At 34.8% G+C, this 19,122-nt stretch overlaps 1 protein-coding gene across 1 annotated transcript in view; it reads right to left on the reverse strand.

Moving 5' to 3' along the window:
• The window catches only part of FAM227B (family with sequence similarity 227 member B), a 247,538-nt gene that overhangs the window by 189,086 nt on the left and 39,330 nt on the right, over nucleotides 1-19,122 (reverse strand). Inside the window, exon 9 of the mRNA XM_065871722.1 lies at nucleotides 14,900-15,037. Within this exon, the coding sequence (XP_065727794.1) occupies nucleotides 14,900-15,037 (138 nt within the window). The remainder of the gene's footprint in view (nucleotides 1-14,899; nucleotides 15,038-19,122) is intronic.

A 19,122-nucleotide genomic window follows, 5' to 3' on the forward strand; every position in this document is an offset into this window, starting at 1 on the left:
TCCAGCTTGGGGATAAGCAACACAGAAACTATAAAACTGTAAGCAGAATGTAAAACTATAAGCAGAATATGGTAGCTCTCAGATGCCATGGACCAAACCCCTTTGCATTGATTTCCTGTAGGAGAGTGGTCCTCAAAATTTTAGTCTCAGGACCACATTATACTCTTAAGAATAACTGAAGACAACAAGAACTTTTGTTTATATGTGTTTTTGTATCTATTAGTATTTCCTATATTAGAAATTAAAACTGAGAAATCTTAAACATGTATTTATTATTTCATTAAAAATAACAGTAATAAACCCATTTCATATTAACATAAATGGCATATTTTTGGAAAAAGATAACTATATTCAAGAAAAAAATTTGAGAAGAGTAACACTGTTTCACATTTAAAAGATCTCTAACAACTGGTTTAGTAGAAGACAGCTGGATTCTAATATTTACTTCTGCATTTCTTCTACTGTGATGTATTTTTTGAAGTATATATTTATATATTGAAGCATATTAAGAAAATCCAGTATCACATAAATTAGTCAAAAAAAGGAGGAGTATTTTAATAGTTGTGAATACTCTTTGAATACTATACCCAAATGTGACAAGTTCTAGTTTCTTAATGGTGGGTTGCAACGTGGAATCTGAAAACACATAACTGTGCTTTGCGTACTCTGTTGTGTTAAAATCCATTGGTCTATCACACTTTAAAAAATCTATGTAAAATTTAAAAAAATATAATGCATTAGTCATTTGTAAAATATTGGTTCAGTGAGTTATGCAGATATTCTAAATGTTGACACATTTCTTTATAGTAAAAAAAAAAATCACATTCATTAATATCACCACTGAATTACCAGAGGTCTTTAAGTATTGGAAAACTGTCAAGATTATGGTAGTGGATGCAAGTTCTTCAAAATTTTTGTTTGAAAGCTGAAAACTTTTATTATTTTCATTTTTAAATTTCTTTTTTGTTTATATCTTTATTGGAGTATAATTGCTTTACAATAGTGTGTTAGTTTCTGTTGGACAACAAAGTGAATCAGCTATATGTATACAATACATATATCCCTATATCTCCTCCCTCTTGTGTCTCCCTCCCACCCTCCCTATCCCACCCCTATAGGTCATCACAAAGCATTGAGCTGATCTCCCTGTGCTATGCAGCAGCTTCCCACTAGCTAGCTATTTTACATTTGGTAGTGTATATATGTCAATGTTACTCTCTCACTTCGTCCCAGCTTCCCCTTCCCCCACTGTGTCCTCAAGTATGTTCTCCATGTCTGTGTCTTTATTCCTGCCCTGCGACTAGGTTCATCAGTACTGGAAAGCTCAAATTTTTATCACTGGCCGTAGCAAAAGCACTCCATACGTAAGGATTACTGCATTATTCTTTAATTCCTGTAAATGAGACACTTCCTGACCTGCAAACTATATGCTCCCCCTTCCATAGTACGTAGCTATTACTAGGTAGCACTTTCCCAACCAGAGTTTTTATTTGTCAGCCCTCCTTACACCTAGGTGTAGCCATGGTTTGTTCTCACTAATGGTATGTGATTGGAAGTGATATGGGAAACTTCTGAACCAAGACTTTTATGAGTGTGTGTCTATTCCTCTTTTATTCTCCTGATACAGATTAATTCTACTGACTGTGAAGATCTATAGGATGGTGACCCCAGAAGGTGGAAGCAGCCTGGATCTCTGAATCACTATGTGGAGGAGAGGCACTCACTGATCACTAACTAATATGAATTCTCATAAGACAGCTTTAAATGTAGGTTAAGGTTCTACAGAAATATAAGAGGCTCAAAGTTCAAATAAAAACAAAGATTTGAACAAAATTCTACCTTGAACAGATTTTCTAGTAGTCACAGTCTAAGCAGAAGTCTACAGAAAAAATTACTTTATAGAAAAATAAGACTACTTCTTTATGCAATCCTTGCCTTTTTGAAGTGGAACATCTGCCCTTTTAGTTTCCCTACAAAAAAAAACGACAGTGTCTAGTAGACTAGACCCATGCTTCCCTAGTGGAGGCTCAGCTTCTTTCAGAGGATTAGAAATTCCAACTCTTTGCTGTCACTGTACCTCTGGACCACTTTGGCCCCACAGTGTGGGTTTTCCATTCTCCAAATGATTGCTTGCTATTTCTAGAGGCATCTGTATACAAAATTGGGAAACAAGTGAGATTTTCCCCCAGTCTTCTGCATCCTACTTTGGCTCTTCTAACAGCTTTCCTCCTTCCTTCTCACATATTAAAACTTGATCCCAGAAAAGGATCTAAACACTCATTCACATTAGTCATGAATGAGGGAATAAGGCTATGGTAATTCTCCTAAGTTAAAACTCTTATCCTATGATGACAATTTTAAGCCTTAACATACTTACAAGCCTGTAAAATTAAATGTCTGAGAGGCAGTATGTGAAGTTGTTAAAGAGTTCAGATTCTAAGGCCAGAATTTCCTGAATTTGAATTCATATTCCACCATTTATGAGTGATGTGACCTTGAGCAAGTTATTTAATTCCCTTATGTTTCAGTTTCCTCATTTTGTAACTGATAATAAAAGCAACCTACTACATAAGAATATTACTAATAAAGCCCTAATACGTTAACACACTTTATCAAATACATAGTTCAAATTGAAGATTTCCCCAAGTTGAACATAAATTATTAAAATTTAATTTTGAGCAGTATATGAAAAGAAACCCTAATTAAACCTCTAACCTACCATAATACCCCAGACTTAGATCATCTTATCCAGAAACAGAAAAATCTAGTGATGTTTTAGAATGTAATATAAAAAGTACTTTTCAAATATTTATGGGTAAATAAAATATATGATGCATTTTATAAAGACTTTCCATTAATATGAAAATCAAGTGTGTTTGAAACAAATATAATTTTTATGTTTTTCCAAATTAAAATAATCATTTCATTAGAAATACAGTATAAAACCTCTTTAAAGCATGGTAGTTCACCACCCAGAGTAATTCTTTATTTTAGATTGCATAAAATGGATACTGCAAAAATAATAACTTCTGAAAAAACCAGGACTATCATGAAGCAACATATAAATAATATTTGGAACAAAAGTAATTAAAAGCTCATAAGCAGTACTTCCTCTAATAAGAGAAAAACATTTTTGATGGCCTCTATATAAACTATGGAATAACATAAATGTGTTCTCTTGGTGGCCAAAAATATTGGTCAATATCTGTTGATTATTTTTAAATGTTGATTATGGTTAAATATTGAAATGTTGAAACAGTTTCATATATATTATTTATGTAAAGAACATAAGAAACAATGTTATATATTATAGAAAGGAAGAATGCCTATAAATAGCCATATAATCATTACCACTGGGGAGAAAGGGACAGATTTAGGAATGGTACAAAAGATATGTAAATAAAAGGCTTGAAAAGCAAATATGGCAAAATGCAAATATTTGTTATGTGTGGGAAATATTTTCTATACTTTCCTGCATGTTTAAATAAAATATAATAATAAAAACAAATCCAAAAGGAAACCCCATGTAAAGAATTGGGATAAACATAACCATTTTGATCTATCTCTCAACTCTAAGTAAAACAACTATAAAACTTACAAATAAGAAAATCTGCATCAGCACCAGAAAGAAAATACAAAAACTGATATTATATCTGAAGTCCATGAAATGGGACCAAATTTTAAAGTGTTTTTCATAATAAATATAGTTTACCACTAAACTATAGGAGTTTAGTTTGAGGAGTTTAGTTATATGAGGAGGTCTTGACAGATCCTCATCCACATTGGCAGAAACTTACTCAGAAAAGCAAAAGCTCCACTGAAATGAGATGTTTATTTGGGAATCCAAGGAGAAGTCCCTTACTCAAGGTCCTACAGTCCAGGGGCACTGGGTAGAATGGTAAGCCCATGACTGGCTAAAACATGATGTTGAAAATCGTGGTCTTTTGAGGGACTTGATTTTTTGCTTTCAGCCTCACCTCCAAAGACCTTTCAGTTGTCATTCCCTAATAAAAGATTGTTCTTAGTTTACATATTTGCCAAATGAGTAGCTTGTAGTGGGCTTTATCCTATTTTTAAAAAATTGGTCCCTATATATTTTCATTTTTTATGAGGTAAAAAGACAACATTTAGTATGTCATAGCATACCACGTGAAAACAGGATATGAAGGCTTTCTCTGGAGATTTTATTTCCTCAATGTCAGGGGATACTCTCCAATGGTGAAATGAAACTTTTTCCTTAAATATCTGCAACAGTGTCACTTTCCCTTCCTCTTCAGTCTGGCCATATAAGTTTCTATGTCTTGAAATATTTGGCTAAGATCTTTACTAGGTCTACCACAGAGCTTAGGGAAATCCAAGAATTTTAAATAAATTTTGGCATTGTGAAAACTTATGAAAATCATCAAGACATGTTCTAGTGACATTTTCCAAATTTAAAGACAAATTAAAAAATCTTGGAAACATCTAAATAAGTAAAAGTAAAAACTAAATTTTATAAATTAACTGTAAAGGAAGAAAACAGGCTGGTTTAGACTTCTCTACTAGACTAAATAACAGAAGATAATGAAGTAGTATCTAGTTTTATAAGAACATGTGATTTGACAATTTGATATTTAAATTGGAAAATAAACTCAATATTTAAATATTTAATTTACATCAGTCTGACTCTCCCATAGATAAAAGTTATGAATTCTTGGAAGTGTTTAAAAAAAGGACATTAACCACTTGATGATACCAGGGAATGACTAAAAGCAGGTAGAAACTGGAGGGGCGTTGAGCCTTCTAAAATGGAACCTGTAGGGTTCTCATCAAGAAAAAAAGGCAGAGGACTCAAATCAATAAAATTAGAAATGAAAAAGAAGTTACAACTGACACCATACAAAGGATCATAAGAGACTAATACAAGCAACTATATGGCAATAAAATGGACAACCTAGAAGAAATGGACAAATTCTTAGAAAGGTACAATCTTCCAAGACTGTACCAGGAAGAAATAGAAAATATGAACAGATCAATCACAAGTACTGAAATTGAAACTGTGATTTAAAAACTTCCAACAAACAGCTGTCTGGAACCAGATGGATTCACAGGCAAATTCTATCAAACATTTAGAGAAGAGTTAACACCTATCCTTCTCAAACTATTCCAAAAAATTGCTGAGGAAGGAACACTCCAAAGCTCATTCTGTAAGGTCACGATCACCTTGATACCAAAATCAGACAAAGATATCACACACAAAAACATTACAGGCCAGTATTACTGATGAATATAGAAGGAAAAATCTTCAACAAAATACTAGCAAATCCAATCCAACAACACATTAAAAGAATCATATACCATGATCAAGGGGGATTTATCCCAGGGATGCAAAGATTCTTCAACATATGTAAATCAATCAATGTGATACACTACACTAACAAACTGAAGAATAAAAACCATATGATCATCTCAATAGATGCAGAAAAAGCATTTGACAAAATTCAACACCGATTTATGATAAAAACTCTCCAGAAAGTGGGCATAAAGAGAACATACCTCAACATAATAAAGGCCATATATGGCAAATCCACAGTAAACATCATTCTCAATGGTGAAAAACTAAAAGCATTTCCTCTAAGATCAGGAACAAGACAAGGATGTCCACCCTTGCTACTTTTATTCAACATAGTTTTGGAAGTCCTACCCACAGCAATCAGAGAAGAAAAAGAAATAAAAGGAATCCAAATTGGAAAAGAAGAAGTAAAACTAGCACTGTTTACAGATGATATGATACTACACATAGAAAATCCTAAAGATGCTACCAGAAAACTAGAGCTCATCAATGAATTTGGTAAAGTTTCAGGATACAAAATTTATGCACAGAATTCTCTTGCATTCCTATACATTAACAGTGAAAGATAAGAAAGAGAAATTAAGAAAACTGTCCCATTTACCATTGCATCAAAAAGAATAAAATACCTAGGAATAAACCTACCTAAGGAGGCAAAAGATTTGTACTCCAAAAACTATAAGATATTGATGAGGGCTTCCCTGGTGGCGCAGTGGTTGAGAGTCCGCCTGCCAATGCAGGGGACACGGGTTCGTGCCCCGGTCCGGGAGGATCCCACATGCCACGGAGTGGCTAGGCCCGTGAGCCACGGCCGCTGAGCCTGCACATCTGGAGCCTGTGCTCCACAATGGGAGAGGCCACAACAGTGAGAGGCCTGTGTACCACAAAAAAAACAAAAAAACTATAAGATATTGATGAAAGAAATAAAAGATGACACAAACAGATGAAAAGATATACTATGTTCTTGGATTGGAAGAATCAATATTGTGAAAATGACTATACTACCCAAAGTAATCTACAGATTCAATGCAATCCCTATCAAATTACCAATAGCATTTTTCGCAGAATTAGAACAAAAAATTTTACAATTTGTATGGAAACACATAACACCCTGAATAGCCAAGGCAATCTTGAGAAAGAAAAACAGAGCTAGAGGAATCAGGCTCCCTGACTTCAGACTATAGTACAAAGCTACAGTCATCAAAATGGTATGGTACTGGCACAAAAACAGAAATATAGATCATTGGAACAGGATAGAAAGTCCAGAGATAAACCCATGTACCTATGGTCACCTAATATATGATAAAGGAGGCAAGAATATACAATTGAGAAAGGACAGTCTGTTCAATAAGTTGTGCTGGGAATACTGGACAGCTACATTAAAAGAATGAAATTGGAACATTCTCTAACACTATATACAAAGTAAACTCAAAATGGATTAAAGACTTAAATGTAAGACCAGATACTATAAACTTCTTAGAGGAAAACATAGGCAGAACACTCTCTGACATGAATCTCAGCTTAATCTTTTTCAATCCACCTCCTAAAGAAAATAAAAGCAAAAATAAATGGAACCTAATTAAACTTAAAAGCTTTTGCACAGCAAAGGGAACCATAAACAAAACAAAAAGACGACCTACAGAATGAGAACATATTTGCAAATGTAGCAACTGATAAGGGATTTATCTCCAAACTATACAAACAGCTCATGCAGCTCAATACCAAAAACAAACAAAAAAAAAACCCAATCAAAAAATGGGCAGAATATCTAAATAGACATTTCTCCAAAGTAGATATATAGACAGCCAAAAAGCACATGAAAAGATGCTCAACATCACTAAATTAGAGAAATTCAAATCAAAATGACAATAAGGTATCACCGCACTGGTCAGAAGGGCCATCATCAAAAAATCTACAAACCATAAATGCTGGAGAGGGTGTGGAGAAAAGGGAACCCTCATACACTGTTGGTGGGAAGGTAAATTGGTACAGCCACTATGGAGAACGGTATGGAGGTTCCTTAAAAAACTAAAAATAAGGCTACCATATGATCTAGAAATCCCACTCCTGGGCACATATACAGAGAAAATCATAATTCGAAATGATACCTGCACCCCAAGGTCATTGCAGCACTATTTAGCCAGGACATGGATGCAACCTAAAAGTCCATCAACCAAAGAATGGATAAAGAAGATGTGGTACACGTATACAATGAAATATTACACAGCCATAAAAAAGAATGAAATAATGTCATTTGCAGTGATATGGATGGACCTAGAGATTGTCATACCGAGTGAGGTAAATCAGACAGAGAAAAACAAATATCATATGATATTGCTTATATGTGGAATCTAAAAAATATGGTACAAATGAACCTGTTTACAAAACAGAAGTAGAGTCACAGATGTAGAAAAGAAACTTATGTTTACCAAGGGGGAAAGGTAGGAGAGGGATAAATTGGGAGATTGGAATTGACATGTACACATTACTATATATAGAATAGATAACTAATAATAACCTGCACAGGGAACTCTACTTAATACTCTGTAATGTCCTATATGGGAAAAGAATATAAATAAGAGTGGATTAAAAAAAAAAAAAAGAAACAATACCAAACCAGAACCCAATGGAAAAATATCTTGCTGAAAGGCAAAAGAAAAGTGAACCTAGAATTCTAAATCCAGCAAAAATATCCTTCAAAAATAAAGGCAAAATGAACATTATTTTTAGATAAATAAACTTGAGAAACTTTATTACTGGCAGAACTGAACTATAAGAACTGCCAAAAGGTAGTTTTTTTCCAAGCTAAAGGGAAATGACACCAGATGGAAACTCAAATTTATAGGAGGGAATGAAGATCCAGGAATGGCAAATATGTGATTAAATATAGAAGACTATTTTTAAGTCTTCTCTTAATCTTTTAAAATACATATAATCACTTCTACTTCTTGCTATGATGGAGTAACAGGAACTGGATTGCTCTTCTTTCTTAAACAAGTAAGAAATTGGAGAAAATATATGAAACAACGGTTTTCATGTGTTGGACAACAGGCAGCACAGGACAGTAATCACCCCCGCTCCAGCCAAGAGAAAAAAACCTAATGAGAGAACCCTTCAGTTGTCTCATCTTATTGTCTCTAAAAAAGAAATTTTGAGGCCACAGTGTAGTGGTGGGAATCCAAGCATAACTGAGTTGAAAAATAAAATTTAGCATTCAGGAAGGTCAAGGCAAGCTAAAATTCACAGGTCAGCATAATATAGAGGAGACAGATGCACACAGAGAGCATTCTGGAGCTCTTCAGAAGGTTATCCTTGAATTTTTGCCTGAGGTTGGTTTAAAAAAAAAAACAACGCAGGAAGGAGCGGGCAGAACAATGCTTGGGGCTCACAGAAAGCTCATGTTCCAGACAGCCAGATGGGAAATCTGTTACACACAGAGCATGGGGTAGAATACTAAGAAGGGTACTGCCTCAGTAGGGGAAGCATGTTAAGGCCTAAACAAAAGAGTTCTCTGGCTCCACCTAATGAAGCTTAAAATAAAGTCCCAAGTAGACCAAAATATTTCTGAATGACTAGATCACATCTCAGATAAAACTCAAAAATATTTAATGGAATAAAATAAAAATTTACACAAAACTACAGTTTACTCAAGAAGGAACTGATCATTTGAATAGCACTATATCTATCAGAGAAATGAATTTTTAGTCAAAAACCTTACCACAGAGGAATTTCTAGGCCCAGATGGTTTCGTTGGTGAATTCTACCAAATACGTAAAGAAGAACAAATACCAAGTTTACACTAACCCTTAGAAAAGAGAAGAGGGGTGAACATTACACTTATTACTAAAATGTGACAGGACAGTACAGGAAAAGGAAACAAAATTTTAGCAAACTGAATTCAGTAGTATACATGAAAAGGTTAATACACAATTGCCAAATGGGATTTTTCCCAGGAATGCAAGGTTAGGTAACACTTGAAAAATCAATCAATGTAATTCACTGTATTAAAAGACTAAAATAGAAAAACAGTATGTTCATCTCAACAAATGCTAAAATCCTACATCTATTTGTTAAAAAACAAACAACAACAAAAACCTCTCAGCAAACTAGGAAGGCAATGAAACTACCTCAACCTGATAAAAGATATCTATAAAAGCTTTCAGCCAAAATCTATTTAAAGGTAAGTAACCTAACATTTTCCCTCTAAGATCAGGAATGAGGCACGCATGACTACTCTCACCACTTTTAGTCAACATCTTCTTAAAGATCCTAGCCATAGGCAAGTAAAATAAATAAAATGCATATAGATTGAAAATAAAGTATAATGCTCTTTATTCTCAGATGACATGAGTATCCATGAAGAAAAAATCCTAAGAAATCTAAAAAGGCTACTAGAACTAATAAGCAAGTTTAGTAAGATTGTAGGATATTAAGATCAACACAAAAGTATTTTTCTATAGTATTTTTTATATATTACCAGTGAACAATCAGGAATTGAAATTAAAAACACCATATGCAATATTATTTGAGAGATATGTGCAGCATCTATAAAGAAAAAACTAGAAAATATTGCTGAGATAGAAAGAAGTCCTAAATAAATGTGGAAATATTCTATGTTCATGGATTGGAATATCAATATTGTTAAGATGTCAACGCTTCTTAAGTTGATAGATTCAACCTAATTCCAATGAAAATTCCAGAGTATATACTTTAAATACTGATAAGCAGTTAAAAAATTATATAGAAATGAAAAGAATCTAGATAGCCAAAATAATTTTTTAAAAGAAGAACAAAGTTGGAGGACTTATAGTACCTGACTCCAAGACATGTTATAAAATTACGATTATCAAGGTAGTTTGGTATTGGCATTAGTGAAACAGAATTCAGAGTACATGCATAGAGCAATACACATATGATCAAATGTTTTTTTGACAAAGGTTCCAAGATAATTCAATGGGCAAAGGATAATCTTTTCAACATATGGTGCTAGAATAATATGCAAAGAAATGATCCTCACTGCTTACTTCACATAATTTTCAAAAATTACTCAAAATGAATTAGAGACCTAAGTGTATAATGGGAGCTACAATTCTAAGCTATAAAATTATATACTATAAAATTTCTAGAAGAAAACATGGGAGAAAATCTGGGTGAAATTGGGTTCACAAAAAAATTCTTGAATATGACACAAAAAATCACATACCCTATTGGAAAAAATGATAAATTTGATTTTACCATATTATAAACTTTTGCCTTTCAAAAGACACTATTATAAAATGAAAAGGCAACTACAGACTAGAAAAGAATATTTGTAAAATATATACCTGTTAAAGGATTTGTGTCTAGAATATATAAAAAACTGTTATAACAATTAAAATAAGACAAACAACCCCAATAAAAATAGCGAAAAGATTGAAACAGACACTTCAGTAAAGAAGATATACAGATGGCAAATAAGCACATGAAAAGAGCTCATCATAATTAGTCATTAGAGAAATTAAAATAAAACCTAACTAAATACCAGTACATAACCCACAAGAATGGCTAAAATTAAAAAGACTGTACAAAGTCTTAGCAAGGAAGTAGAGTAACTATAACTTGTATACTGATAGGAATGTAAAATTTTGGATAAATTTGGCAATTTATTAAAATGTTATAATACACTTACCATACTATTCAGCCTTCCACTACTAGATGCTTACTAAAGATAAATGAAATCCTATGTTTACACAAAGACTTGTACATGAATATTCATAGCAGCTTTATTTATAATAGCTAAATACTGGAAACAATGCAAATGTCTACCAACATGTGAATGGATAAACAAACTGTTGTATATCCTTACCATGCACTATTACTCAGCAATACAGGGGAACAAACTATTCATACGTACATCAAGATGAATGAATCTCAAGATACTTATGCAGAGTAGAAAATGCCAGACAAAAGATAGCACATACTCTATGATTCCATTTACATAAAATTCTAGAAAATGCAAACTAACCTGTAGTGACAAAAATCACATGAGTAATTGCCTGGGGATTGAGAAAGAGGGAGGAACTATAAAAAAGTCTGAGGAACTTTCTGGAATGGTGGATATGTTTCCTATCTTGAAGGCTGTGACAGTTTTATGAGTTTATACATATGTCCAATTGTGAAATTTTATATTCTAAATGTGTGTGGTTTATTGTACATCAATTAGACCTCAATAAAGCTGAAATAAACCATGTAGTTATTTGAAGCAAAAATCCTAACACTGTATAATGTGAGGCCATTATTCATGTAGATCTTCTAATATATATGACAACAACAGCACAAAGGACAAAGGGGAGTATGTGTAGCTATCCGTCTCCAAGTTCCTACATTTTTAGTAAAGTAGGACAACATTAACTTTAAGTAGTATTTTAATAATTTAAGGATGCATTTTGAAATCACTAAGGCAATTGCAAAAAATTCAAGAAGGTACAGGCAAACAGCCAGTAGAAGAATTAAAATGGAATACTAAAAATATTTGCTTAACCAAATGAAGATAGGGAAGGGGAATTGAAGAACAAAAAACAGGTGAGATAAAACTGTAAACAAACAGGAACATGGTAAAAACAATCCTAATCATGTCAATAGTTATGTTGAATGTAAATGAAGTAATCACTCCAATCAAAAGGAAGAAATTGTAAGACTAAATAAAAAACCAAGATTCAACTTTAAACATGAAAAAACAAAGAGGTTGTAAGTAAAATGATGGGAAAAGATACACTATGCAAACCACAAGCATAAGAAAGCTCAAGTGGCTATATTAATATCTGACAAAATAGAACTCATAGATAATTAGATAGATAATTCCCCTAGGAGAATTATCATAGATATGAAGAAATATTTCATAATGATTAAAGGGAAGACATAATAATTGTATATGTGCCCAGTAACTTAAAAAGGCATAAAGCAAAAATCAGCAGAATTAAAGGGAGAAATAGATAATTCCACAATTGCAGTGGGAGATTTTAACACCCCCTTCTCAGTAATTAATAGAATAATTAAATATCATAAAGATACAGAACGAGAGTTAGCACGCTTTTTCTATTAAGGGTCAGATAGTCCAATATTTTAGGCTTTGTGGGCCACATGTGATCTCTGTGGTATATATATATTTTTAAATTTACTTATTTTGGGCTGTGGTGGGTCTTTGTTACTGTGAGCCGGCTTTCTCTGGTTGTGGCAAGCGGGGGCTACTCTTTGTTGCAGTGAGCAGGCTTCTCACTGCAGTGGCTTCTTTTGTTGTGGAGCACAGGTTCTAGAGCGCAGGCTCAGTAGTTGTGGCGCCTGGGCTTAGTTGCTCCGCAGCATGTGGTATCTTCCAGGACCAGGGCTTGAACCCGTGTCCCCTGCATTGGCAGGCAGATTCTTAACAACTGTGCCACCAGGAAAGTCCCTTTGTGGTATATTCTTTATTGTTTTTTTTTTTTTTTACAACCCTTAAAAATGTAAAAATCATTCTTAGCTCATAGGATGTATAAAAAATAGGCTGCAGGCCAGATTTGGTCCACAGGCTGTAGTTTGTTGAATCTTGATATTGAAGATCTGAATATCACTATCAACCACCTTGATCTAATTGAGATTTACAAAATAATTGCAGAATACACATTCTTCTCACGTGCACATTGAATGTTCACCAAGATAGACCATGTACTGTACCATAAAACAAGTCTCAATACACTTCAAAAGACTGTAGAGTATATTCTCAGACCACACTATATTTAAAATTGGAAATCAGTAATTTTTTTTTTTTTTTTTTTTTTTTGCGGTACACAGGCCTCTCACTGCCGCGGGCTCTCCCGTTGCGGAGCACAGGCTCCGGACGCGCAGGCCCAGCGGCCATGGCTTACGGGCCCAGCCGCTCCGTGGCATGTGGGATCCTCCCAGACCGGGGCACGAACCCGTGTCCCCTGCAACGGCAGGCGGACTCTCAACCACTACGCCACCAGGGAAGCCCTAGAAATCAGTAATTTTAAGGTATCTAGAAAAGCCCTAAGTATTTAAAAATTAAATAATACATCTCTAAATAACCCATAGGTCAAAACAGAAATTATACTGGATATTAGAAAATATTTTGGATTAAATGATAACGAAAATATATCAAAATTTGCAGACTGTAGCTGAAATAGGAATTAGAGAAATTTATAGCTTTAAATATTTATATAAAAGAGGGATAGAGAAAACAATAAAACAAATAGGATAAATTCAAACATTTGGTGGATAAAGGATATATGGGAGTTATACTATTCTCAACACTTTTCTGTAAGTTAAAATGAAAAAAAAAGAAAGCTCCCCCAACCTCCTTAATTTTATATTCAGCCAAGTTGTTATTTACATGTGAGACTGAGAAACAAAAAGAGATAAGATTGGGTCAAGACAGTGGATTATCTCTCTTTCCATCCAAAATTACAAATATGCATGAAGCTCTGTAAAAACCAGGGTGACATTAGCAAATAAGAAATTTCACATAACTACTAAAAGATAGAAATCAGACAGGATGACATCTATGGGAATAAGAGTGGAGAAGAATCAAAGTACTAATCAGAAGAGCAGTAATTAACTAATTAAACAATTTTGGAATCAGAAATTAACTGACGAGCTGCTTTCAGAAGAGTAGGTTGAGTAGGTTAGTCCCTCCTTGCCCTGGCCTATATCAAGAAGTATGATGGAAAGGTATTTCCCTCTACACTAGTGGTTCTTAACTTTGCCTGCACATTGAAATCATCTGGGTAGCTTTAAAAAATACTGAGCCTCAGATTCTTATTTAATTGGTCAGAAATGAGGCCTGAGCACCAGACCTATGTTTAGTATTGAAATATAGTATAAATTAGAGAAAAATAAACTTGCCTTAAAGTGCTAATTAATGTAGAGTTACTGAGAAGTTTGGTCCTGGTACAGGAATTTGGGAGGTAGAAGAGAATACAAAAATATATCCATGTGAATTGCTATTTCAAGTAGTCTGTAAGTGGACCATTTAATAAGTAAGCATTTGGAAAAAACAAAATACTGGACTACAACTACCTTCCTTTATAACAAAATAAACCCCAAGTGGAGTAAGGAGTTGAATAAAACATGGAAATAAAAAAGTACTAGAAAAAAAGAACAGGTAGATTCTTTTTTTCATAATTTAGGTAAGTCCTGACAAACATGCCACAAAACTGAAACTACAAAAGACATTATTTAAATTTACTGAATAAAAATTTTAAACTTATCTATTGGTAAAACACATTATTAACCAGAGAGCAATACAGCTAAAAATTAAGAATATTTGTAGTGTTCTTACAAACCTGAGGAGTTCCCGCAGATCAATATAAAAACATAATAACATGCAAATGAGAAAAGGACTTAGGCACATGCTATTTTTATAATGAAAAACTAAAATATAAAGCAATATTCAAATTACTATAATACCCATCTATAAATCAAATGTTATTTTAAGACCCTCACCAGAAAATAAATCATTAGAAAATTTTGACAAAAAAATAATGATACACTTGATTTTGGCTATTTCAATCAGCAGTATATAATAAATTTACTTACAAGTTGATATGCGTTCTTGACTTCTTGCAATCCTGTCCTTTATAGATTCTGAAGGTGCTTTCTTGCTACCATGAATGGTCGTTGTGGAGAGTTCGTTCAGCTTCCAGTGGGTCCAAAAGCCTTTTTTAGGTTTTAAACCTGTTGATACAAATATGTATATTTAGCCAAAGAAATTAGGAGTTTAAAAATATCTTTTGTCAAAGCCTTTTTAGGAGTATTATACATTTCATTCTCACAACAGTCCTGTGAGGATTGTCAGTCTCAAGTTTCAAAAGAGAAAATCTCTACATAGAAATGTTAATGTCTTATCATATAAGACTGAGAATTAGAAAAGAGATAAGCTTGATATATACTTTTCTGACTCATAGACATAAGCTAAGTTCATAAATGGACATAAGGGGAGATTAATATTGTGAAAACTTGGAAAGGACCTAAATATCCAACAACAGTACATCCATACAGTGGATCAGGAAGTATCCATTAAAAGTTACCTTGTAAGTATTTGTTAACATATAAAGGCAATCATAACATGTTTTTATGTGAAGGACAATTTTACTGTATACATATGTGTGACTATAGCTTAAACATTAACATGATTTCCTCTCAGCATAGGTGATTATTGTCTTAAAAATTTCCCTATCTGTATTTCCTATTATTTTAAAAATAATGTTTATGAATCAATTATAGTACCCTAAAAGAAATAAAAATAAATTCCATTTAAAAAGTTCCATTTTTGTTCCAAAAACTGTATAGGGTTGAATAATTGATTTAACCACACTAAACATTTATATCCTCAGCAATAAAAATGAGAACAATATAAATTCCTTTGCATACTCCATATGTTTATTCTGATGGTTGAGACAGTACATGTTAATGTGTTCGGTAAATGGGAAATATGAGCTAATATTATCATTATTAATATACATTGATATACTCATAAACATAGCCAGTATTTTCTCAGCAGTGAGTATTCAATGAGGATTATTTGCTATATTTTGATATCAAATTGGAATTTTCTAAGTGTTTTTAGATTTGGTAATCGCCTATTTCACATTAGTTGCCACTAGATAAAGTATTCAGAAGCCTGAAGTGTGATTCGTTTGAATGTTCCTCAATAGATTGTCTATGTTTTAAAATATGTAGTGTATTTGTGGAAAATCTGGGGTATAGTAAGGCTAACAGATCAGGAGATTAAAAGACAGTTTTTTTTTTTATTGAGAGGGGGATCAATGTCAGAGTAGGAAGACATGGAGCTCACTTGCTCTCACAAACACATCAAAAATACATCTAGGGGCTTCCCTGGTGGCGCAGTGGTTGAGAGTCCGCCTGCCGATGCAGGGGACACGGGTTCATGCCCCGGTCCGGGAGGATCCCACATGCCGCGGAGAGGCTGGGCCCGTGGGCCATGGCCACTGAGCCTGCGCGTCCGGAGCCTGTGCTCCGCAGCAGGAGAGGCCACAGCAGTGAGAGGCCCGCGTACCGCAAAAAAACAAGAAACAAAACAAACAAACAAAAAAACCCATCTACATGTGGAAGATTACTCAAAGAAAACTCATTGGAAACCGGCAGAATATCTCCTATAAAACCAAAACCGCAAGGAAGATCTTCATGTAACTGGGTAGACTTGGGGGGGAAAAGGCAACGGGTTGGGACCAGCACCCCTGGAGGGGTCTGTAAGGAAGAGAAAGGTCCACACAGGTGGACCCTTGCCCTGGGGAGCCCCCATGCCTGTTGGGAAATCCACTGAGACAGAAGAGCTGGAGAAGCCTAGACTCTAATTGTAAGGAGTGCGCGTGTGCTGGCTTGCCAACAATCAGAGCAGAGAGAGACTTGCACTGATGGCTGCTACCTCGTCACACTTCCCAATTTGAAGGGGCAAGTGCCCAGTGCCCCTCACTCCACACTACAGCCTGGCAGGAGATCAGGGGAAAGATTCAGTCTACCTGCTAGAAGTGGGATTGCTGAATCACACGGGAGTTCGATTTTCAATTTTTTGAGGGACTTCCATACTGTTTTCCATAGTAGCTGCACTAATTTACATTCCCACCAACAGTGCACAAGGGTTCTCTTTTCTCTACATCCTTGCCAACACTTGTTATTTGTAGTCGCTTTGATAATGGCCATTCTAACAGGTGTGAGGTGATACATCACTGCGGTTTTTACTAGCATTTCCCTGGTGATTAGTGATGTTGAACATCCTTTCATGTACCTGTTGGACATCTGTAGGTCTTCTTTGGAAAAATGTCTGTTCGGTTCCTCTGCCTATTTTTAAAATCAGATTGTTTCCTTTTTGCTGTTGAACTGAGTTCCTTTTATATTTTGGATATTAACCTCTTATCAGATATGATTTGCAAATATATTCCATGAGTTGTCTTTTCATTTTGTTGTTTTCTACTATGCAGAAGCTCTTTAGTTTGATGTAGTCCCACTTACTAATTTTTGCTTTTGTTGCTTGTGCTTTTGATACCATATCCAAAAAATTGTTGTGAATACATATGTCAAGGAGATTTTTTCCACTATGTTTTCTTAAGAGTTTTATGGTTTCAGTTCTTTACTCCATTTCAAGTTAATTTTTGTGAGTGGCATAAGGTAGGAGTCCAATTTCATTATTCTACCTGTGTGATCCAGTTTTCCCAACACCATTTATTGAAGAGACTATCCTTTTCCCATTGAGTATTCTTGGCTTCCTTGTCAAATATTACTTGACTGTGTTTGTGAGGGTTTATTTCTGGGCTCTCAATTTTGTTCCATTGGCCTATGTTGTCTTCTTTCCTATAGTTTCCATGTCTTGCTCAAATTACATATATGATCATACATGTTATCTATCCATCTTTTCCACTAGAGCATTTACTATATTAATCATACTTAAAATTTCCTGTCTGATATTCTAATATCTGTGTCATATCTAAAACTGGTTCTGATGATTTGTCTCTTGATAGTGTGTTTATTTTTTCCATTGCTTTTTTGTAGACTTCATAATTTTTGTTGAAAGTCAGACGTATTGTGTAATGCAGTAAAGATGAGGTAAATAGTTTTCAGGCCTTGAAATGGGCTTTTTGTTTGGTCTTAAGCATGGGTAATTAAGTCAATCTGGAAGGGAAATGAGAGTTGGGCTGTTTGGGTTTTGTTGTTACTATGATTACCTTTAGTACTCTACATGCTTCAAATTCCTCTTATGATGTAAACTGCCTTGCCAGAGGTTTTTGTTTTCTGTTAGTTTACTTCCACATCAGCATCTGCTCCACTCTCAGTTTTAGATCTTTTGTGCCTTCTCAGAAATGGTCTTTTCCACACTTGTGCCCCTCTCCCAGCAGTAGACTGCTGTTACCTGTCAGTTGATGTTTGTTAGCCTGGTAGTGGTAGGTATTCTCTGTTCTGAACCAGCATCAGCGTTGGGTTTTGTTCCTGGGTCTTGGGATAGGGTCTTCTCAGTAATCCAGCCTTGCCCCAGCTATAGCAAATTTGTTCTTGGCCCAGTATGTATTCCTGGCCTCTGGGGTAGAGGTAGTTTTCTGTTTCCCAGGTGAGCTGTGTCTCTACTTCTTCCCTAAGGGCAACTACATTTGCTGCTCTTCCTCCCCACAACCTTTCCCCCTCCTCCTGCTGTGGCTTAAAGCTTGTTGTTGTTGTTAACATAGAGGAGATAGAAGGGTCCAGGCAAGGCTTTATGCCTTTTTTGCAGTGCTTCTATTACATTCCCCCAGGCTTTCTCAAGACTGTTATTCCACCCTCAGTATTTCTTGTAAGATGTGTGGAGAGAAGCTTGCAAGAGAGAGCAACTTCTCCCTTGTTTTATGTAGCTACTAAGGGTTCTATATTCTCACACTAGACCATACTCAGCTTTAAGCAATTCATTAAAAATTTTGGCTAAGGGAATTCCCTGGTGGTCCAGCGGTTGGGACTCCGTGCTTCCACTTCAGGGGGCTGGGGTTCAATCCCTGGTTGGGGAACTGAGATCCTGCAAACCACGTGGCGCAGACAAAAAAAAAATTTTTTTTTGGTTGAATTCTTCTTACTGGCTTTTATGGTATCTGGCTGCATCTGCCCCCAAAGAGCAAGTGCTTGCATCTGGTCTCTCCTTGGAGGCCCCTTTCTTTAGATTTGGGGTTGACTGCTCTGCAATCTCTGATGGGTTCAAGGAAAGTTTTGAATTTCCAGACAGTCCAGTGTTTTTTGGTGGAAGGGTAGAAGTAATATCATTTTAGTTTTCTACATCCTAAGCA

This window comes from Phocoena phocoena, chromosome 2, assembly GCF_963924675.1.
Source record: "Phocoena phocoena chromosome 2, mPhoPho1.1, whole genome shotgun sequence".
In the NCBI taxonomy this organism is placed as follows: Eukaryota; Metazoa; Chordata; class Mammalia; order Artiodactyla; family Phocoenidae; genus Phocoena; species Phocoena phocoena.